This window comes from Meriones unguiculatus, chromosome 3, assembly GCF_030254825.1.
Source record: "Meriones unguiculatus strain TT.TT164.6M chromosome 3, Bangor_MerUng_6.1, whole genome shotgun sequence".
NCBI lineage: Eukaryota > Metazoa > Chordata > Mammalia > Rodentia > Muridae > Meriones > Meriones unguiculatus.
The window spans coordinates 100,511,957-100,536,276 of NC_083351.1; the positions used below are offsets into that span (position 1 = coordinate 100,511,957).

A 24,320-nucleotide genomic window follows, 5' to 3' on the forward strand; every position below is an offset into this window, starting at 1 on the left:
ATAAATTGTAATAAATCATTTTTTAAAAGACTGTTTTGAATAAAATAATCACAGACATGACACTGTGATAATTTCCTAAACATGGACAGGGGATGTAACTTAGTAGAGTATGCATCTAGCATGCAAAAAAACACTGAATCCAATCTCCAGAATCTGATAAGCCAAGCTTGTTGGCACATGCTTGTAATTCTCGTCCTTGTGAAGCAGCAGTGAATCAGAAATTTAAAGCCAATTTCTTCAGGTACATAGTGAGTTTAAGCCCAGACTGGGCTACATGAGACTATGTCAACACAACAAGTAAACAATCATCTAACTTTTTGTGTCCCTTTGGAAGATGGCACTACTATGATGCCCTGAAGTTTCCTTACACAGGACCTTGACTTGGCATGTATTTCACACATTCTAAATTATACTATTAATGACTCCCATGATAAAACACTGTACTTCTCATCAGGTATGCCTGTCTTGTCATTTTCTTGCTAAATTTTTACTTCTCCTTTTATATTTTATCACTGAACTAAAATCAGGAAGACTTCCAGTTCAAAGCCAAATAAGGCACCAGGGTTGCTCAGCTACAGTGAAGAAGTTCCTTGAGTTCCACAATTGGCACGGACCCCTGCTGGGTTCCCATGCCCACTATTCCTTACTATGAAAAAACAAACAACCCATGAATGGGATTTTCCCTAGCAAATCCACGGAGCGGCACATGCTCCTACTTACTATTTTCTCACTCTAGACTATCAAATTGATCAATTCAGCTCTCTCCCTGTAGCCCTATTAGCCATACACTTCCTGAAGCAGAAGCACTTCTGACAGTATCATTGATCTTTCCTGTCAATGGCACCTCCTTTACCTTTACCAATAGATTGACACAATCGTGGCTTCCTACACTTACCCAATCAGCCCCTCTAATTAAACATCATCTGCTTCCTTGGCAGCGACTCATTCTGTGTACAGAACACTGACTGTTCTTAGCTGCCTCACCTTGGGGCCATGCTATGCCACAGCATTACTGCTGTTAATTGTGTCACTTTGCCACAATGTTTTTTGCTAAGCCAGCATCATGGAACAAAACAATTAAAACCCAACAGAAAGCAGAATGAGGGCCACAGAGACTACAGTGTGCAGGAGCAGAGAGGTAGAATACCGGACACCAAAATTTAATTAAACAAAAGAACTCTTCTAATGTTCTACAGCATCACAGTGTAACTAAAGTCCCCAAGAATTCATCATTAATTTCAAAATAACTGGAGTGAAAGAATAGCCTGAATTCGCATCACAGAAATGCAAATTAACCCATTTCACATCACAGGTAGAATGCTTATTACCACATCTATAGATTATACAGCATATGTTTCCTGTTATTATACTGTGTTCTCTCAGTACAAAGTTACAGGTCAGCTACATTAAAAAAATTAAGAATCTTGCTTTATTTTTCCAGTATATGCTCAGGATTAAATGTGAGTCTCAGTCCAGATTTCTGTAATCATTTGCCATCCTTTATTTACAAGAAACATAGTTTTCATATAACAGTTTCTTTTAAATCTCAGACTTGAAATTGACTTATTTATTTTATAGTGATGTCATACTTGAGAAGTTAATTATATTTTGATGATTTTGACATGGAAAGTTGCAGAATTCTTTCTGTAATTAACATGTTTTGTATAATATATATTTCCTTGAATTCTTAAACAGTTATGCTTGAACACAATCTTTAATATTCCAGTGTGATCCAGTTCCTCCTCCAAAATGATTAGCCATAAAGAAACATCAGAAAGAGCAATTTCTTTTCACCTACTGATATACTCAACTATTATCAACATATTCTCAATTTCTAGCTTTCTGGATAAATGTTGACAGTTTTTTAGACAGTATTTTCTATGCACCAACTATTTGGCCTGAAACCTTCAATAACAACACATGTCAAGTTGATTAACATATCTTCCCAAAATTCATCTACGTGAGTGTGTTCTCCTCCTTATGGAATATGTTGGGCTATATTTTTTCTTTTTTTAAACAGCCTAAATCATTATTAACACCATGGAATCAAGAAAAAAATTTCACCCCATTTTAATATTATTTGTGTCATAAATATTAACATGACATTATTCTCAAAAAATGTGACCATCCATTTTCACTCAAAAGGCATTTTTTACATGCCCCCAAAAATGTGACATAAATGGAATGCTTCTACCTGTTCTTTGACGGAGGCAAGGATGGCAGAGGTGGTTTCTGTCTCAGAGCCATCCCCATTAGAGGTGTTCAAGCCTGGACTTAAGGAGCTGTTCTTCTCTGAGGCTGACGGAGGCTGATCTGGGACAGGCATAGCTCCTGTAACACAAGAGAACAAGCTTAGACCAGTCAGACATCACTGTAAACAGAAGCAGCTATGGGGAATATAGTTGGAAGAATGAAAGTTACAGGCTGTCTCAACAACTGTGACATAATTCTGGAACAATGAATTCAAACAAAATGTCACTCTGTATCAACTCCAACCAATTTCTAAGATAGCACAAGTACAACTTTATGCACAACTTTAGGCTCTATTTTTCTGTACATGGAACAATAAATTATGGTAAGGGAGAAGCAAGGTTATAAGGACGGAAAAGGTGATAAAAATGCCAAATCTAAGGATCTAATATAACTACTGATTGACATCTGTCTTACACAAATGCATCACTCTTCTCTTTTGGTGTATTTTCGACTCAGAAGATAATCTATTACACAGCCCCCTTTAAAGAAAAGAAAAACCACACAGTGCAAATGACCCGTTATTATCAGTAACTAAAGGGGTACCCCAAAAGAAGTTTGGTTGGTACTGTGAACTATATTAAACAGCGTTTCCATCCCACTAATACTTACAAAGTTCATACCCTGACAGAGCAGACTAAACTTTTTTAAAACCAGTGGGGACTTTGTTTGTTTGTTTATTGTTTGTTATTATTATTTACATTTTATCAACTCTGCATCCCAGCTGCATCCCGCTCCCCCATTTCCCTCCCAATCCCACCCTCCCTCCCTCAGCTTCTCCCCGCCCCTTTTCAAGTCCACGGACTGGGGAGGACCTCCTCCCCTTTCGTCTGGCCCTGTTTTATCAGGTATCTTCAGGGCTGGCTTTGAAGTCCTCCTCTGTGGCCTAGCAGAAGTGCTCCTCCCTTGGGGGGTGGGGAGTCAAAGAGCCTGGCATTGAGTTCCTGTCAGAGATAGTCCCTGTTCCCCCTACTATGGGAAACCAATTGGTGAGCTGTTTGTTTTGTTTCAGTTGATTTTGTCTAAATTTATTAACAAAAACAGAGACTCAACCCACATTAGCATTAATGCAAAATGGAAACACTGATGCAGGTTAAAAATAACCTTCTCCAATGTTATTTTTGTTGCATTATATGGTCAAACCCACACAAATTCAAATTTTACTCCATCAGGTAATGGCAGTAGGTAGTGGGGCCTTTGGTAATTGATTAGGCTACTGGGTAAAATCTCTCATGAGCTTGATGGTGCTATGATAAAAGGACCAGAGGGAACCCTCGCCCTCCCACCATATGAAAATCTAGTGAAAAGAATCATCTAGGATCGGGGATGTAGGCCCTCACCAGACACTAACTCTGCCATGCCTTGACCTTGGAATTCTTGATTCTCTATAACTGTGAGAGATGAAGAAGCGGAAGAAGAAGGAGGAGGAGGGGGAGGAGGAGGAAGAGGAGGAGACGCAGGAGCAGCAGCAACGCTCCATCACTGAGAGCCTGAATGATTAAGAACCAGGCTGCTCTGTCAGGAGCATATCTCATCAAGCAATGATCATCAACACAGAAAGCACTAGCAAACTATAACAACATTTAACCATGGCATCCTGAAACAAAGCTAAGGATGAATAAAAGTCATTTTCAAACCCATACAATTGTATTGCATGTCCCTGTGGGACCAGCATTGTTCACATATTCAAAGGTATTTTCTGTTATCCCACTCTGAGCACCTTAGCTTTGACACTGAAATAGAATGTCCATAGATGCTCTTATTCTACGTTAGATGTTGCAGTTGTTTAATAATATTGGGATATAAAAACCTAAGAAAGCCCACTTATGCACTATCTTACCCAAAATATATTATAAAAATGTGCCATTCAAACTCCTCATTGCACCTTTTGACTAACCAGCTCTTGGGGGTTTTTATTTTCTGAAGTAGGTTACTTGTTATATCACCTGGGTGATCAGGCTAGCATTGGAAAATAAGTTCATTATAAACAGAACAAATGAGGGCATTTAGGGGAAACATTAACAAAACAGTTTGAATAGACAATAATGATCAGCACAGATATTGACTAGGGGAAATGCAGCTATCGATGACATGTTCAGGATGTCTACTTGAAAGGACAGACACCAACAAGATGGATGATACCATGACTATGGTGGGGAGTTGGGAAGATTGCTTGAAATATATCTATGAATTTATATCATTTCCCTATATGGTCTCTTTTCTAATCAAATCGCTTGATTATGCAGGGTTTAGACATTTCAGACAACAAATGCACTCAGGTAAACGAATGAGACCTATGGCCTTGAAACTGGAAAGGTGTTCCAGAGAGGAAGGAGGCAGCGACACAGAGGAATAAGAAAATGTCATGTCTGTGTGAGGTTACTTCTGGGCCCTTAGGAAACCCACTTCCGACCTTGATACTTAACCCTCCACCTGCGAGTATGCAAGGAGCTTCCACGGGATTATACAGAAGCACTGAATTCTGAGAAAGCAGGAGCCTTGCATACACTTTAAATCATTCTAAATTTTATGCTCCCCAAACTTTACCTGACTCACGTTAATTCAGGTTCCAGGTTAGTACTATCATCAGTGGGTTTTCTGACAAAGAAATTCTCCAAGGCAGTGGTTCTCAATCATCCTAACACTGTAACCCTTTAATACAGTTCCTCATGTTGCGATGACTCTGAACCATAAAATTATTTTTGTTGCTACTTCCTAACTGTAATTTTGCTACCGTTATGAATAGTAATTTAAACATCTGATATGCAGGATATCTGACATACAACCCATGTGACAGGGTCGTTTGACTCCCATAAAGGTCGCAAGCCACAGTCTGAGAGCTACTAGTCTAAGGTCTCAAAGATATTAAACAGTATAGGTGCGGCCAGACCTTAAGTTTTCAGTCTTTCCATTTATATTTTAGTGCCTTTAAATGTGAGTTTATTTCCCACAACTCGTGATGTTTCAGAGACGCCAGTCTGTTAGCTAAGTTTCATATAATGTATTTCTTTAAAGTATGACAATAACCTATTTAATAAAATATGTTTAATAGACACTGAATTAAGGCTTAACCCTTCAACATTGGGTCCAAATGGCACAAGAGATGTATAGTGCAGCTTATCTGATCCCCTTTCCTCTCATCCTTCTATAGCAGGAGAAAGAAGCAAAGTAGAATATTCAAGGTTTATTCTACCTTGTAGGATGCCTCAGCAATTACTGGAGACAACTTCCATGTCTGATGCAAGCACCTTACAATACCTCCTGCACTATAATGTCCACATCCAGTTGTAACCTAACCATTGGTCACTACTATGCCTGAGAAGCAAAGACTGTCAACACTTGCTCCCAGACTTCTTTGCTTGTGATGTAAAATGAAAGACAAAGAAAATGTAGAAAAGACCTGCTAGTGCAAGCCTTGAACTGCCTTGGCACAATCAGAACAATTCTAATTCTCCAGAGTCTTTAGTAATGTGGCCAAGTACTTTAGTCTTAACCAGAGTTAATTTGCTAAAAATGAACGTTTAAGATGTGCTAAGTCCAAGAAACCTGAAGAGCAATGGGAAACAAAATCTAAAAAGAAAGAAGAAAATAAAAGAAAGAAAAAGAGAAAGAAAGAAAGAAAGAAAGAAAGAAAGAAAGAAAGAAAGAAAGGAAAACAACCTTCAGTAAATCTACCATCCCAGATACAGAAATATATTAACTTTAATGAGGATATGACTATCTGATTTTTATATAATTTATTCTAAAGTTAGAGAACTAATGTAGAGGTTTTATTGTTCGGGAAAAAACAGTTTCTTATAGCCATAAAAAGTATTGTATAGTTAATTATGTAATGAATCGTTAATGTTTGGTAAACTTATACATTTAAAAATTGACTTACCTAATGCTTATGTATGATATTTGTCTCATTTTGGAATTTATGGCATTTTTCAGTACACAGATTCTTAGAGGTAAAAATATGGGAATGAATGCTGCACTAACTATATTTCAAGTGTTCGAAGGCCACTTTGCCTTGCAGCCAATGTGTTCGAGAATAAAAAGTATTATTGGTGTCCCACACAAGGTTGTATGGATGACTGATAAACACCTCATAGTCCAACCTTGGAAGCAACCACTATCTGCAGCTGAGATCTTGAACAGGAAAGTCTGTGAGACATTGTTACATTTTGGGCATAATCTGAAGGAAGAATCTTCAGGAAGGGAGGGAAGAGGAATAGGTGAATTTAGAGGTTTAGTCTTAGCAACTGGCTCTACCAAGATGGTCAGATGTGGGTAGAGAGGATTCAGGGAGGCAGGGAGGACCTTGCCTATAAACCATCAACTGAAAACCCTTCTACCCATTTTAACATTAGTCAGCACTCCAGGTGTATAGCAAAATACTTGAGATTCTTAATTTACACAAGAAAAAATTATTTAGCTCACAACTCTTGAGGTTTGAAGCCAACACTAAGGGGACCCATTGCTTTTAGATCTCTGGTTCAAGAGCCACAGTCAAAACATGGTATAGCCAAGTGCTCACTTCACAAGCTAGGAAGCAAGAAGGGGAGGAAGAGTGCACATCGTATAGTCTCCATTAATAACCCACTGGCTTCCCATCAGGTACTACTTCCTCAAATATCCACCACCTCCCAAGAGTGTAACCCTGGAGAGAAAAACTTTCACACTTGAACCTCTAGGAAACACTCATGGTCCAACATATAGTGTAAGGTGGCCTTGCATGAATCCTTCAAACCCAAATCAACCTTCCATGGTCCTCATTTGCTACCGAGACCTGGGCAACTGAACTCAGCTAGAAATCACTTTTCCTTTTGAACCAAGGCATAAAAAAACAGATGGCACACATGGTATACACTCACTTATAAGTGGATATAGACATATAGCATAGGATAAACATTCTAAAGTCTGTACACCTAAAGAAGCTAAGCAAGAAGGAGAACCTTGGGTAAGATGATCAATCCTCACTCAGAAAGACAAATGGGATGGAGAAAAAAGGAAACAGGACAAGAGCCTATCACAGAGGGCCTCTGAAAGACTCTACCCAGCAGTGTATCAAAGCAGATGCTGAGACTCATAACCAAACTTTGGGCAGAGTTCAGGGAATCTTATGAAAAAGGGGGAGAGAGTAAGACGTGGAGAGGACAGGAGCTCCACAAGGAGAGAAACAAAACCAAAACATTTGGGCAAAGGGGTCTTTTTTGAGACTGATACTCCAAGGACTATTCATGCATATAACCTGGAACCCCTACTCAGATGTAGCCCATGGCAGCTCAGTGTCCAAGTGGGTACCCTAATAAAGGGAACAATGATGATCTCTGATATGGACTCAGTGGCTGGCTCTTTGATCACATCACCCTGAGGGGGGAGCAGCCTTTCCAGGCCACAGAGATGGACAATGCAGCCAGTCCTGATGAGACCTGATAAGCTAGGGTCAGATGGAAGGAGAGGAAGACCTCCCCTATCAGTGGACTTGGGAGGAGACGAGGGAAGGAGGGTGGGATTAGGAGGGAATGAGGGAAGGGGCTACAGCTGGGATACAAAGTGAATAAACTGTAATTTTTATAAAAATTTAATTAAAAAAATAAGATCAAAAATAGAAAAAAAAGAACAGATGGCGTATAGACACTGTGTATCAAGTCTGCATGTTTCCCATATTTTACTTGTATCCAAATAAGTATATTTTACCTCTACTTTATTGTTGGTAAAGGTGTCTATAAACCTTCTGAAATTCTCTTCTCTACCTTCAACACATGACTTCAACTCTATAAAAGCTATATTACTCCCTTGAACTCCTCCTTACTTCATACTAGAATACCCTGTGTCGTCCTGTGTAGATAAGCCTGCTTATGACAATGCACTTCTGCTCCTGGGTATATGCTCTAAAGCACATGGATACGGCCATAGTAGACTGCTCTACATACAGCACACAGTACTTTATTAATGGATCATCACTCATACCAAATTAATACTAAATAATGAAGTACTTCAAGTATTGCCATTTAAATATGCATGGACATGAACAGCTTGATGTTTAAAAGTTTAATATGTTTCAATGTTTGATTTTATTTTTTTATCCTCATTGCAACACTTCAAAGACTTTAAGAATAAACATTTTTTAACTTTTTTATGAAAAGCAAGCTGTATAGACTCCATTGCTGCTACAGATTAGCACCAAAATTCTAGCGTTGAACTCCTCATTTGAGAGATCACTGTGGACACTGAAGCTGAATCCTTAATGTGTAAATAATATATCATTACCAAGGAAAGGCAAAACACCATCCTCTATCAGATGTGCTCTGCACCCATAAAATATATCCATCTTTTCTTCTGTCTTTTAAAAGAAAAATTTAAAAGAACTGCTTGTCATAATATAAACAAGAATGTAGTTAATCACTGTCAAAGCTAAGTAATTAGGATAGAAGTGCGATCTGTCTTGATCTGTGTTCAATTTACCAGACCTAGCTCAGTAGTTGATATATAGCAGCCAGTTAATATCTGTTGAGTTAATGTATGAACTATTAGAGTAAAATCAATAATGGCTGCTTACCAGAGCATGTAACATAAGCAAAATGGGCTTTTTGTGGGGCACACTCCTCTGTACAATATTTGAGTGATTTATTTTGAGTTAGGAAAGAGTTTCAGATATTCTAAGACTAGTTGAAGGCTTTTGTCTCACTCAGCTCCCTACAATCGTGAATCCTGGGTATTTGGCTACTTAGGTACATCCATCAATCAAGCAGGCTTCTGGGACTTGATATATGAAAACAGGATCTGAAAAAAAAATGCTGCATCCAGAAGACTATTCAGGGACAGAGGCATCAGAATTGGACTTTATTCAGAATATGGAACAGCAAGAGCCCCAGCAGGCAAAGCCAGGAGGTAGAAAAATGGACACTTCCACACAAGAACTTGAAGCAACACAAACATATGAAGTCAGAAGCACAACTGCAATTTGTTGCTGTGATGGAACACGTGATGGCAGCATGGGGAACTGCTGGGTTGAGTGTTGAGTTCAGTCATAAGCTAAACAAGGGATAAATACTCTACCTGTGTGCTCAGAGACATCACTGTGAGAATCATAGTTTCGTGGGCCAACAGACACATTCTCTCTCATTGCATAAACTGTTTACTGATCATCAGGGAAGATGGAACCAAACTGAGTATCACCACAGACTTAAGGTCTGTTGTGTTACCATTCTTACATTCCATCTGTAGGTCAAAGGGACGCGGCTGTGGAGGCTACAACAGGGAATTGCAGCTGCACAGCCACATTCCAGAACAGCAAGGACTGTAAGAAACGAAGAGTCTCCTCTCTTCTCATCCTCTTCCTCTTAAATATGAGATCATTTATTTCCACATGTTTCAAGAAATTCGTCAAAAATGCATTCAAAAATATTTTGTAAAAGGTGATTCTTGGAGAAAATCAGTGAGCAGTTGTTCACCCCAAAGCCTGCTCCACCTGAGCTTATATCCTGGGATGCCAAGACTAACAGCAGGGGTAGGGTGAAGTCAACCAACCACAGGGAGAGCTGACAACTCCCTCTGGCGCAGTCATGATCCTCCGAATCTAAGTATCCAGAGAAAAAGCAAAAGGCTGCAGAAGGTTGAATGATTAGGAGTAGAAAAGAGGGGGTATGTCAAGGAAGAAAGAACTAGAATAGATACATGAAGATGAGAAGATCAGGGAAAATTACCTCCTTGGGCTGGGATTTGGGGGACCATCAGGATGATACTGTGGGATAGCCAAACTCATCTGAGGCTGGGTATGCAAATGACAACATGGAAGTTTACTGTGAGCAGAACCCCAACATCCACATAGGTCATTTTCCTTATCTCCTGCTCCTCAGGAACCCCATGGGCATCAAGCTCAGCATGGTTTCTTATCCCTTAGCACAAGAGTAACAAAAAACACCCTGAGTCATCCATCTGCCAGCAGCACTGCCTTCTACAATTACAACCTTTACCAGGAGAGTCCATTTTCCCTGCCAAATCATCTGGTCATTACACTCTGCTTTGTTTTCTTGAACTCTAACACTTGAAACAGAGCCTTCCACTTATTTGAGGCAGGAGGTCTATTTTAAATCATCATCCAATAACATATACACGCTATTTTAACTAGCAACAAAAAAAAAAATCCTCATCAAATATTAAACCTCCCAAAGTGTGATTCATTACATCCTCTTTCAGTTTCCTTCAATTTCATTAAAAACGCTAAGTGTTGCCAGCGAGGTGGCTCAGCAGGTAAATACATTTGATGCTAAGCCTCAGAGCCTGCTCAATCCCTGGGACGACCTAGTGGAAGGAGAATGGACACTTGCAGGCTGGCCTCTGACATCTACATGAGTATTGTGTGCATGTGCCTCTGTCCACCCCCACAGTAAATAAATAAATGACATTTAAAACAGTTGGAAACCACTGGAGTAAAGCATCAAAGTCTGGTTATGGGGTATAGTGGTTCTGGCCTGAACTATGCTTGTTTCTCCATTCTTAAATCTTATTTTTCTTTTAATCTAGCAGCAGCCCCCTCCCACACCATACCTTATTGCCATATTTACAAGATCCTCGTAGTTCTATGCACATCTTTATTATTATTTATTTTATTTTACTTTGTGTGTGTCTATGTGTGTGAGAGAGAGACACAGGTGTGTGTGTGTGTGTGTGTGTGTGTGTGTGTGTGTGTGTGTGTGTGAATATAGGCATGTGCACAGCAGAGAGAGTATGTGTTCAGAGGAAAATTTACAGGAGTTGGTGCTCTCCTTCCACCACATGGCCCAAGGATGAAACCAGGTACTACCTCTCACACGCTCACCATCATAAGGTCACTTATTACACTGACTCTTCCCTACACAGCATTCTCCTGTGTGTATTAATCACCACCTAGACTATTACTTTCTCTTTGCTCATTTTCTCCATATATTTTTTTTCTTTTCTGAAGCCGTCTGGGCAACTCCAGACAATATGAATCACTTCCTCCTCACTGTTACTTTGATGTGTGAGCTCTCCTCTGACCAGCTCTGTGTTAATCACTGTGAGAGCTAACAATCTTACCTCTGCTGGAATATTTTTTTAAAGGTCATTTAATATTTTTGAACTTGGGACACTACATGATATGGCTATGGTCCCCTTTTCTCTTAAGTTATTTGGGTAGGTTTTTTTTTGTGTGTGTGTGTGTGTGTCACTTGTAACTAAAAGTGCTACTAAACCAATGATACACTGAGATTTATGGAAACACTGTAAATTTACAATTTATATCTCCTAATTAGGTCATGGATTCTTTGAGCTCGGAAACTGTGTCTCATCCATATTTATGACCCCAGTGCCTAGAACCGTGCCCTATAAAGTCCTGACAGACATGATTAGCGCTTATTGAATATGTCAAAATAGGAATAGAGTGAAAATTCATCAGCAGCCTTACTTAAAAATGTCAAGAAATTTTATACCTAAAACACTGATTGTTGTAAAAATGTCCTATAAATTTTTCCAGGTTTGTGAGCTTGACAAATTAATGAGTTTGGGCAATACACAGAATATTAAATTACACAAACTGTATATTTTTGCCAATAACACAGCTGGCTGTGCTTCCATTTGCAACGGAAGTGTCTAAGTGAAAGTAATGTTGATAATAAAAAAAAAAAACCTTCAGGTTCATACTAAGTAAAAATTAGAGATGTCTGCCTCTGGAATCAATAAACACACTTGTTCACCAAGACAACAGAGGTGCGTTTTCCAAGCTGACCAGGTTTAATAAGATGCTTCTCATTGTGACAAATAATACAAAGTGTGGAATTCTAGAAGTACAAACATCCTAGTAACACTTCACTGAACAGAAAATTGGCATAGGCAGTATTTGACTCTCTCTATATATGATGGGAGCATCTCGTGAACTATATAATGAAGAATCTTAAGTTAGTTGAATATGATTTTAGCTTAAACCTTTAAAGAAAAGGGAAGAAAGCTCATGACACAGTGCATGTTACACACGAGTGCCCAGGGATAATGCCACCATCTTAGAATGTTGAGAAGTCCTTCTCAGGTCCTGCAGGCTGAAGGTCCATCTAATACTTGTGCCTATGCAAGATGCTGAACAACCTAAGTTTGACAACGAAAAGAGCACGCCTTCAAAAACACTCTCCTTAACCATATTTCAAATAAACATGAAGAATTCCATTCTATTATTATACTCAATTATGAATTTGCATGATGAAATCGCAGTTTAAGGAGCATGTTGCATGATGCATAGCAGCCAGTCATCAAAAATTTAACTACTGTGAATGACCAGTTCTGTCACTATCCATTAGATTGAAAGCAGCCCCAAATGCAGGCCTCACACTGTGGTCAGCAACATGTTCTTACCGTGTCATACTTGAAAGTGTACACCGAAGTCACAGCAATTTGCCTTTCACATTGATCACAAATAAACATATGCTACTTTCATAATTTCTCAGGAGCCTGGAAGCCACTTGACATCCTAAATCCCTGTCATGGCTATCAGTGAGCTTACAAGGTTAGAATTCATACTATGAGTAACAGTCATTGTCAGCCAACATACTTATCATTCCAACAGGAACATATGACAGAGCACAGGTCATCAGAGATAATAAAACAAAAACTGGAAACACATGGAAAATGAGTTCACATTTTTTTTTCTCTCACTAAATGTCTAAATCTTAAGTTACATATCCCACTTACTACAACATATAACTTCAAGAAAAAAAATAAAGTGAGCTTTGGTTAAAGTGTTGCTGCTTAAACTAGCTATATAGAAAATGCTCCTTCTTTGAAAAATTTCATATACCTATATAATGTATCTTAATAAATTGTACTCTTCACCCCACTCCAAAATCCTCTCAGGCTCTCCCCCATTACATCTCCCTCCCAACTTCATGTCCTTTCTTTGTAATTAAATAATTAATTAATTAAATACACTAAATCCAGTAAGTGCTTTCCATCTCCTCATGGGTGTGGCATCACCTATATTTTGTTGCTCTCATTAAAGTTGCCAAATAAGGAAACATGCTTATTTTTTGTGAGAATAAATATATAACCATTAAATACTATATTTTAGATGCTTATGGTATCATACTAATTAATCAATAAGTAATTTTAAATTGAAAAACCACTGGATGCTACAGAAAGGTAATTATCAGTCATTAAGACTATTTTTCAAATCTGTTTTCTCCATCTTCTAATTTTTCATTTCACAAATATAATTACTAACCATGAAGCATTAATTACAGAATTTATTCCATCTTTTCTCAAAAGTAAGAACCTTACTTATTAGCTCATTCTTCAATTCCTGGTATCTTATTACTATTTATTTTGAAGCATAGTCTAAAGATACAGATAGGTGAGCAGGTGAAGAGGTTCACAGGACCAGGTTTGGGAGGGTCCTGAATGGGATCTATAGCATGGAATGGGACATGAAACTCTCTGGGCATGTATTTCCAAACCTAAAGAGACTGGATGCCTCCTCATCATTTGGAGTCTCTATGAATATCTATTACAAATCCATAATATATTAACTCATTTCACCATTTGATAATTAAATGCTATTTGTCCCCTGAGCCTGGAGGTTAAGGTAGGGCTTAAAATTCTATTACTAAAATCACATAGCTGTTTCCTCTGATAGTCAGCTTCCATCCTAATGCTGCCTAGGGACCCATCAAGAGTTATCTCATTGGCATAAAGCAAGGTATACTTGAAGGTGGCTTATTATGAAAAACATAAGATACTCCTGTCACTCTTAGACTCAGGAAATTACAAGCCTTTTAAGTGTTCTTGCTCCAGAGACTGGCGATCAAGATAAAAATTGCACAAGTTTATATAACAACGTGAACAGTAAACATTAAATCACAATGTAGTGACCAAACACCACACTGCCCATGGAAGCATAGGTCTACTTTTCAAAAGCAATACTCCCATTTGTTTCCTTATTTTACTTCCCTGTTTCCTTCAAAAGATTAAAGTCAGTTGAGAACCTTTGAGAAAACACCAACTATAATGCTTCATGGCAGTAAAGACTAGATACAGCTGGGATCTCAAAAATGGGATTATAAGGAGCTTGGAGGAAGGGAGGTTCTTCTTGAAGCTCATGTCTCTCCTGTGGGCTTTAGTGTCCCATATGCAGAGAGCCAACACCGAATCCCCTCTTTAATCTTTAGAACGTAGAGCATAAAGATGAGGTGGCATCAATGCTACATGTCATAAATATGATTTAATCAATCAGTGATAAAAATTGCCTTTCACTTCCATGTACATTTTATCTATTAATGGGCTCAGAATATTCTCTTTGACTGTTTGGGAGACTGTGATGATTTTAAAATATGTCAACAAATCCCTTGGTATTGTTGTCTTCAGGGACTGGAGATCAACTCCCTTTCCCTGAGAGTAAGCAAGATTTGATGGCACTTTCAAAAGAAAGTGGTATAAAATGTGATGTATGATTGTGACACCAAATTGTACAATTATTGTGACTTCTATCTGTCCTGTTTGTACATGGAACAAGCAGCCACACTGAAAGAAAACTCAAACACCCCGTGATGATGTACACATAAGCGGAAATCACAGCTCCCTCCAACCAGGGCCAAAGACAGACACCAACAAGCTATGGTGGTGTGAGAGGATTGTGGTGGAAGGTCTCTCAGGAGCAATTCAGATGAGAGATTCCTGGCTGACAGCCTCAGGGACACAGCATTAGAAATACAGACACATACTGAGCTGCTACCCGATTCCTGGCCCACAGAACTAAAAGTATTAGTTTATTATATTCTTTGGCAGTATGTTATGTACCAACAGATGAACAATAGTGAGATGAGTGTCAATCCTCATGTGCTTGAAGGTTCAATCATTATTCTGACATCCTTTTAGAGAGAGCCCTGAAGAATGAACCACAAACAAACCAAACCTGATACCCTTCCCTCCCTCCTCCCCTCCCGATCCCACCCTCCCTCCCCTTTCTGCATGCATGCCCCTCCCCAAGTCCACTCATAAGGGAGGTTCTCCTCTCCTTTCTGATCTTAGTCTATCAGTTCTCATCAAAAGTGGCTGCATTGTCCTTTACTGTGGCCTGGTAAGGCTGCTCCCCCCTCAGGGGGAGGTGATCAAAGAGCAGGCCAATCAGATTATGTCAGAAGCAGTTCCTCTTCTCATTACTATGTAACCCACTTGGATACTGAACTGCCATGGGCTATATCTGTGAAGGGGTTCTAGGTTATCTCCATGAATAGTCCTTGGTTGGAGTATGAGTCTCTGGGAAGTTCCCTGTGTTCAAATTTTCTTGTTCTGTTGCTCTCCTTGTGGAATTCCTGTCCTCTCCAGTTCTTACTATTTCCCACTTCTTACATAAAATTCCATTCACTCTGCCCGACATTTGGCCATCAGGCTCAGCATCTGCTTTGATAGTCTGCAGGGCAGAGGCTTTCAGAGGCCCTCTGTGGTAGGTTCCTAGTTTGTTTCCTGTTTTCTTCTTCTGGCTTTCAGAGGCCCTCTGTAGCAGGTTCCTAGGTTGTTTCCTGTTTTCTTCTTCTTCTGATGTCCTATACACAACAAATGTTAACAAAAATAATAAATACAGCCTGCTAAGTGCATTAAGTGTTGCTTATAAGTATGTGTTTTTAGAACTGACTATTTAGTATTGGATTAACAATCAAGGGTATTATCCTTGGAGAAGATTAACTCTTTCTCTCTCAGCAGTACCTAACTGCTTTTAGCTCTTTATCAAAGACTAAAGAGCTATGAGGTTTCCCTCATCCATGTTGGCATCACAAACTTAATATTTCCAATAGGCAACCATCTTAAGTAAAAGATCAAGAGTACTGAGAAATTAATGAGAACATGTACTAATGATTAGCTGAGTATAAAGATGACTTCACAAGACATTTTATTTGTGTCTTCTTAAGGATCTGAGTGAACAATGCACACATTTACAGAGTAACTATTTCATATTATTGCTAAATTTATAATGATATTTTTGCATATCCTGTTAATTTGCATGAACCTATTCTATAATTTTCATAAAATATGCATAAAACAGTGGTCTCTTTTATGTGAATATTGATGGGGACAAAACGTTTTAATATCCTAAAATGATATAATCTCATTCATATACTGCACTTCAATTTAAAAAAAACAGATTCTTCCACATTACATTTACAACTATTCCCCTTTGGTGAATGCCCAAATAACACTCCATTGCCCAGTCAAGGCTGCCACAAAGCTTTCAGGTACACAGTCACTGAAAGTAATTTTGTGAGTCTCTTGGCAGGTCTTGTTACAGGTCTTGTTATGTGTTGGAGTTGAAGCCACTCATTAGACACATAAGGTCCTTTCCATTTTTCTACCAGTCTGAAACAGTTGCATTCTTCACCAACACAAAATGGTGTGAAATTGTATCTAGATAGAAATTGATGTTGCTCTCTGGTTTTCTATAGTACAATTCTATCTAAAACAACAACAACAAAAAGACCAAAAAAACAAAAAACATGGTTCATTAAATTTGCTTTGGTCAATAAATTATTATTGGCTATGTGTACTTGTCCCATCCATGTATTTATAATTTATAATCTATCAATTATTTTTTGTTCCCTTGGGGATTAAATCCAGGGCTAATACCGAGCTACAGACCACTCCTTTTGTGGTTTTTCATTTCGAGAAGTTCAGCTAAGTTACTCAGATTGGTGTTAAACTCACTCTGTACCCAAAGGCTGAACCTGAACTTGCAATCTTCCTACCTCAGCCTCACAAGAAGCTGGATATAAATTACAAGTTATACTGTAATACAAATTATACTGGTAAATTGTCCCATGGAATAGGCACTATTTGAAGGTATACTTAGGAGCCTGGGAGGCCCTCCTGTTTCTTGGATTATACTGGTTCCCTAGCTATGTAACAGAGGGAAAAAACAAACAAACAAACAAAAGCACTGCTCACATGGAAACAGCTAGGAAGTGAATCATTTCCAACTGTGGTCACGGTCATTTATTCCATGGTATAAAAGTATCCATTTTGGAAACAAGAAGCTGAAAGCTCATCTCTGGGGAAATCACACTGTGGTCTACCCTGTCTGAAAAATCTTCCCGTCTTTCAGAAGGGACTCCACAGTCAAATATTCCAGATGCTGTAAGAGCCTATTTGGTGATTCTTGTTGAGTTTCTGAGGTCTGTTTGCTACTTGATGCGTATTCTTTTGCCTTTGCTTGCTACGTGCTTAGTAAACTCATACAAGCCCAAAAGCATGGCTACCATGCATCGTTATGAAAAATGGAATTTCACAACTTTTCTAACAGACTGAGTTAAGTAAATGTATTCAAAATCAGTGCATGCATCTTCATTCTGTGTTTTTCCTTGCTCTGGGAAGTCCTATGCATTGTGTGTGGGCAGCAGAGACATAACTTTTGGAGAATGGCAATGAGAAATCAAGGTTTTACTCAATTCCACTAAAACATCACCTGGGACATCTAACAGATATTGCCTAAATAAAGCCCCTGTGCCTTCGAGACTGTTTGTTTTTCTACCAATCTGAGCCCGTACTGCAGAGGTCCTGAAGAAGCATAGCTACAGATTGCTCAGTGAAAAAGACATGGGAGTATAAATTTCCTTTAAAGACAAATTTTGTTCTTCGTTTTCCTTCATTCTCTGTTGCTCTAGGCATGGAAACCAGTGGCTACAATTTGCGGCAGACTAATGAGTTGAAAGTGATCAGGTTTAATTACCATACCACTGGGAAATACACTCGCATGCCCCACTATAATTGGCAGAACAGGGAATAATAGCTGTTCAAGGATTATGTCAGTTCCATAACTGTTCTTTCTCATTATTAAACTCTGGAAATTATCAAGTTCTTGTCTAGGAATTTAAAATTATCATTAAGTTCATTCTATGATTTAAAATAATCTCTGTTAAATATCATACAAACTATCTTATATATTAGATATAGTCAATAGTTACTGGTAAATGAATGATATTCACACATGGTATATTACATTAGAATTTAATTTGTGATACAAATGATGCATCTGTAGATATGAGATTTCTTAATAAAACAAGGATATGCTTCCTAAACCTATATGAGACAGAATTCAGCCCACATTATATTATATTGTATTATATATTCACCTCATTACAACAGACAATTAAAGCAACACTCTAATGTATACTCAGGAAGATAAAGGCAAACTCAAAAGCCATTTATCATGCATCTTGCTGGTGAGCTTGCAGTTAACCAATACTAATGGTTCTCCCCAACACTCATAACTTTCCAATTTAAAGCCTGCCTTTATGCATCAACATTGTTATGCCACAATTCACAAAAAAATCCATAAAAAGAACACAAATTATTTAGGAAAGTTTTTCAAGTGTACACTGCAAACCTGTGATAACAACATGAAACTGTTTCCGAGGTACAGAAAATTAAGCATTTATGATGTAGGCACACTGCTGTTCACTCTCTCGTGGTCTTTGCCAGTGAGGTGTGTTTCTTTTCTTCTTTCTCTTTGCAGTTTTCTTCAGATATCAGATACTGAATTTGAGCCACCTTTTTATTCTATCACATGCATGTATGTATCATTTTAGAATAGATATCTAGGAACTTTGTTGGGTCTAAGAATAGAAACGTGTTGGGCAGAAATAAATAATGACATCTTACCTTAGAATTTTTCTAACAGTCGTCTACCTACACTAGAAAAGAACTACAATTTTTATACACTTTATCAATTACTGATGAGCAATCTTTAATTATATTCAACAATGTGATAATTAAGATATAATGTAAGCTTGTCTTATATAATATAAACTGGAATTTTAATGTAATATTTTTAATTTATTCACTTTACACCCTAATAGGAGCCCCCTCCTTCTTTCTGCCTATCTCTCTCCTATAGTCCTCAGAAAGGGGCGTGCTCATCAGCTACCAACTAACCCCAGCCTATCAGGTCTCATCAGAACTGTGCATTCTCTTCCTCTGTGGCTTGGCAAGGCCGCCACACCAGGAGAAAATGATCGAGGAGCAGGCAACAGAGTCCATGTCAGGCCATCCCCTGCAGCCTTTACTGGAGGATGCACATGGAGACTGAGCTAGGGGCCTAGTTCCTCTCTATGAACCTTGCATCAGATTCCAATGGTACCCCTGGGCCCATATTGTTGGCTCTCTTGGTCTTGTTATAGAGCTCCTGTTCCCTCCTGGCCCTTCTATCACCCCACTCTTTCATAAGACTCCCTGCACTCTGTCCAAAGTTTGCGTGTGAGTCCCAGCATCTGCTTCCATCTCCTGGTGGGTGGAGTCTTTCAGAGTCCATCTAAGGTAAGCTCCCATCCTATTCCCTCTCTTCAGTTCCTTCCAGTGTCTATTCTATTTACCTTTCTGAATGAGAAGTAAGCATCCTCCCTATGGTTCTCCTTGCTGTTTAGCTTCCTGAGGTCTGTAGATTGTAGTATGGTTTTCCTGTATTATATGGTTAATATCCACTTATATGTGTGCATATACCATGCTTGTCTTTCTGAGTCTGGGTTGCCTCACTTCACTCAGAATGATTGTTTCCAGATCCATCCATTTGCCTTCAAATTTTACGATGTCCTTGCTTTTCTATTTCCTTATAGCATTTATGCATTTCTTTACCATTACTGGTGAAACTATCCTGACTCTCATACCAAAGTGCAGAATACTAACAACTATATTTTAGAAATGGAAAAAAATGAGACTCAAGAAAAACGGTGTGTCTCTTCACAGGTGGTCAAGAGTAATCCAGTATTCTGCACTAAGTTCATGGCTATTACACATCATTCTTAGTACTTCACTGTGATAATTCATTTCTCATTACTATGTGGATGTGCAAATGGGTGTGTCTTTAAAGGGATGCATATACATGTATGTAAGTAGACTGTGGGAGCAGGTTAAATAACAGCACTCTAATAATAATAGCCTAACAATAAACATTTGTTAGGCCCTTTCTTTTAAATTTACAACAACAGATTCCTAAGATCAACATTTTAGCCTTTTATTACCTCAGCACCTGATTACCTGGTCATCACCCAGAAAACCTTCCCAGTATTTGGGAAGTCTGTCACCTTTTAGAGGCTAACATTGCTGAAAAGGCAAATTTCTGCAAAGTTATTAAAAAAGCAAGTTTTCTATACATGCACAATTTTTTTAATGTATTACATTCTAAATCTTTTTTTTTAATTTTTTATTAATTACACTTTATTCATTTTGTATCCCCCCGTAAGCCCCTCCCTCCTCCCCTCCTGATTCCGCCCTCCCTCCCCTTTCTGCATGCATGCCCCTCCCCAAGTCCACTCATAGGGGAGGTTCTCCTCTCCTTTCTGATCTTAGTCTATCAGTTCTCATCAAAAGTGGCTGCATTGTCCTCTACTGTGGCCTGGTAAGGCTGCTCCCCCCTCAGGGGGAGGTGATCAAAGAGCAGGCCAATCAGATTATGTCAGAGGCAGTCCCTCTTCCCATTACTATGTAACCCACTTGGACACTGAATTGCCATGGGCTACATCTGTGCAGGGGTTCTAGGTTATCTCCATGAATAGTCCTTGGTTGGAGTATGAGTCTCTGGGAAGTTCCCTGTGTTCAATTTTCTTGTTCTGTTGCTCTCCTTGTGAAGACCCTGTCCTCTCTAGCTTTTATTATTTCCCACTTCTTACATAAAACCTTTGATGACTGAAAAGTTTATGTAAGATTATTCAAAAAACAATAATATTTAGCATGTTAAAATTTATTTCTACCTCACAGTCTCATATTCAAGCACTATAAAATGAATGATCCTGCCTTTGGCAAACTCTCCCTCTGCCATTAGGTTTCCATTATTTATTTATTTATTTTTATTAATTACAGTTTATTCTCTTTTTATCCCCTCATGAGGCCCTCCCTCCTCCCCTCCTGGTCACATCCTCCCTCCCCCTTCTTCACACATGCCCCTCCCCAAGTCCACTGATAGGGGAGATCCTCCTCTCCTTCCTTCTAATCTTAGTCTATCAGATCATATCAGGAATGGCTGCATTGTCATCCCCAGTGGCTTGGTAAGGCTGCTCTCCCCTCAGGGGGAGGTGATCAAAGAACAGGCTAATCAGGTTATGTCAGAGGCAGTCCTTCTTCACATTACTATGTAACCCACTTGGACACTGAACTGCCATGGGCTACATCTGTGCAGGGGTTTTAGGTTATCTCCATGAATTGTCCTTGGTTGGAGTATGAGTCTCTGGGAAGTTCCCTGTGTTCAAATTTTCTTGTTCTGTTGCTCTCCTTGTGGAGACTCTGTCCTCTCCAGCTCTTACTATTTCCCACTTCTTACATAAAATTCCCTGCACGTTGCCCAACAGCTCTTTCTCTTCCTATGTATTATTTTCTATGCTTCACAGGATTATAATGTTGAATGAAATATCAAACATTATGACATGTAGTTGTGATAAAATTATTTTATTACAAGTGATCTAAAAAACGTTTAAACAAACTTAAAGCAAAGAAGTGTAACATGAGAAAAAAAATGTGGCATTATTGCTTACCCAAAATGATTGCTCTTCATGTGGGAAACACTCATTTTTCTTTATGGAACAAAAACTTTCTTTTTTTTTTTTGAATTTTATTTTTTTCTTATTAGTTACATTTTATTAACTCTTTATCCCAGCTGTGTCCCGATCCCTCATTCCCTCCCCATCCCTCCCTCCCTCCCTCATCTTTACCATGCCCCTTTCCAAGTCCACTGATAGGGGGGGACCTCCTCCCCATTCATCTGATCCTGTTTTATCAGGTATCTTCAGGACTGGCTGCAAAGCCCTCCTCTGTGGCCTAACAGGACTGCTCCTCCCTTCGGGGGTGGGGAGGCCAAAGAGCCAGTCATTGAGTTCCTGTTAGAAATAGTCCTTGTTCCCCTCACTTTGGGAAACCAATTGGTTACTGAGCTACCACAGGCTACATCTGAGTGGAGGTTCCAGGTTATATCCATACATGGTCCTTGGTTGAATGTCAGTCTCGGAAAAGACCCTGTGCCCAGATATATTTGGTCCTTGTGGAGCTCCTATCCTTTCCCCATCAGACTAACTCCCCTTCTTTCTTATGATTCCCTGTACTCTGCCAAAAGTTTGGTCATGTGTCTTTGCTTTGAAAACACTGCTAGTTAGAGTCTTTCAGATGCACTCAGTAAACAAAAACTTTCAAATTATGTCTTTCTTGAAGTGAGAGATCCAATAATTAACTAAATGAACTAGTTTCTTTTTTCTATCTCTACCTTGTTAATAAACTTTCCCTATCTATAAAGATGACTGGTAAATAAATTTTTAATAAATAACAGTATTATTTTTGAACTGAAGGAACGGCTTTGCATTCTTTCTAGTATGAATACCCTTTTAACCTGGGCAAGTTATCAAGACATAATAGCAAATTCTTGAGATTAAAATGTATATTTATTTATTTACTTTTTAATTTTTTATTTTTCTTAATTAGTTTATTTATTTTGTATCCCAGCTGTAGCCCTTCCTCCATCCCCTCCCAATGACACCCTCCCTCTCCTTTTCCTATCCCCCTCCCCTAGTCCAATGATAGGGGATGTCCTCCTCTCCTTCTGACCCTAGTCTATCAGGCCTCACCAGGACTGGCTTCATTGTCTTCCTCTGTAGACTGGTAAGGCTATTCCCCCTCAGTAGGTGGAGTGATCAGAGAGACAGCCCATGAACTCATGTCAGAGACAGTCTCTGTTCCGTGGGGAACCCTCTTAGACATTGAGCTGCCATGGGTACTTCTGTTGAGGGGTTCTAGATTCTCTCTATGCATCTTGGTGGGAGTATCAGTCTCAGAAAAGACCCCTGTACCCAGAATGTTTGGTTCTGTTGCTCTACTTGTGTAGCTCCTGTCCCCTCCAGGTCTTTCTATCTCCTCCTTCTTTCATAAGATTTCCTGCACTCTGCCCAAAGTTTGGCTATGAGTCTCAGCATGTTTTTTTTATTTATTTTTTTAATTTTTATTAATTACACTTTATTCACTTTGTATCCCAGCTGTAGCCCCCTCTCCCACCCCCTCCCAATCCCACTCTCACTCTTCTTTGCCTCTGCCCCTCCCCCAGTCCAATGATAGGCGAGGTCCTTCTCTCCTTCCATTTGACCCTAGTCTATCAGGTCTCATCGGGACTGGATCCTTTGTCTTCCTCTGGTAAGGCTGTTTCCCCTGGTGGATACCCTGATGGATAGAGTCTTTCAGAGGCCCTCTGTGGTAGGCTCCTGGCCTGTTCCCTGTTTTTTCTCTCTTCTGCCTGTCACATTTACCTTTCTGAATGAAGATTGAGAATCTTACTCTGGGTCCTCCTTCTTGATTAGCTTCCTCAGGTGTACAGATTTTAGTATGATTATCCTATATTATATGTTTAATATCCACTTATAAGTGAGTATATACCATGTGTGTCTTTCTGCTTCTGGGATACCTCACTCAGGATGATCTTTTCTAGATCCACCATTTGCAAATTTCATGATTTCCTTGTTTTTAATTGCTGAATAGTATTCCATTGTGTAAATGTACCACAATTTCTGTATCCATTCCTCAAATAAGGGGCATCTGAGTTGTTTCTAGCTTCTGTCTATTACAAATAAAGCTGCTATGTGCAACTGTCCAAAGATATGAAGAAAATGGTATATGAAAATTAAGTGACAAGTTTTTAACCACCTGTGTGTCTATGAATTTAAAATTCTTCATTACATAAACACCTTAGAATGCTAGCTTGAATTATAGGGTGATGCACACCTATAATTCCAGTGCTGGGGAGACAGAGGCAGAAGGATCAGGAGTTCCATTTTATACTCAGCTACCTAGCAAGGTGAAGGCCAGTTTGGAATGCCTATCAGTACATATATATATATATATATATATATATATATATATATATGGAACATATAAGGAGTATATATATAATATATATATTAAAGTGAAAATAAAAATAAACACTGTAGGTATATAAATTTTGCACCATTATTTAACAACATATCCTTTCTTTTTACTGCCTGAAAGGTTCCATAACAACCAATTTCTGTGTTTCTTAGAAGAAAGAGCAACTGAAAATTTGCATTTGTGATGCACCAGCCCTAGCAGTT

The 24,320-nt window shown here is 38.9% G+C and overlaps 1 protein-coding gene across 3 annotated transcripts in view; it reads right to left on the reverse strand.

Annotated features, from left to right (window-relative positions):
- Ctnnd2 (catenin delta 2) overlaps positions 1-24,320 on the reverse strand; it is an 896,229-nt gene that overhangs the window by 721,938 nt on the left and 149,971 nt on the right. For all 3 annotated transcript variants that reach the window (XM_060380401.1, XM_060380399.1, XM_060380400.1), the window contains exon 2: positions 2,195-2,331. In XM_060380401.1, the coding sequence (XP_060236384.1) occupies positions 2,195-2,331 (137 nt within the window). The remainder of the gene's footprint in view (positions 1-2,194; positions 2,332-24,320) is intronic.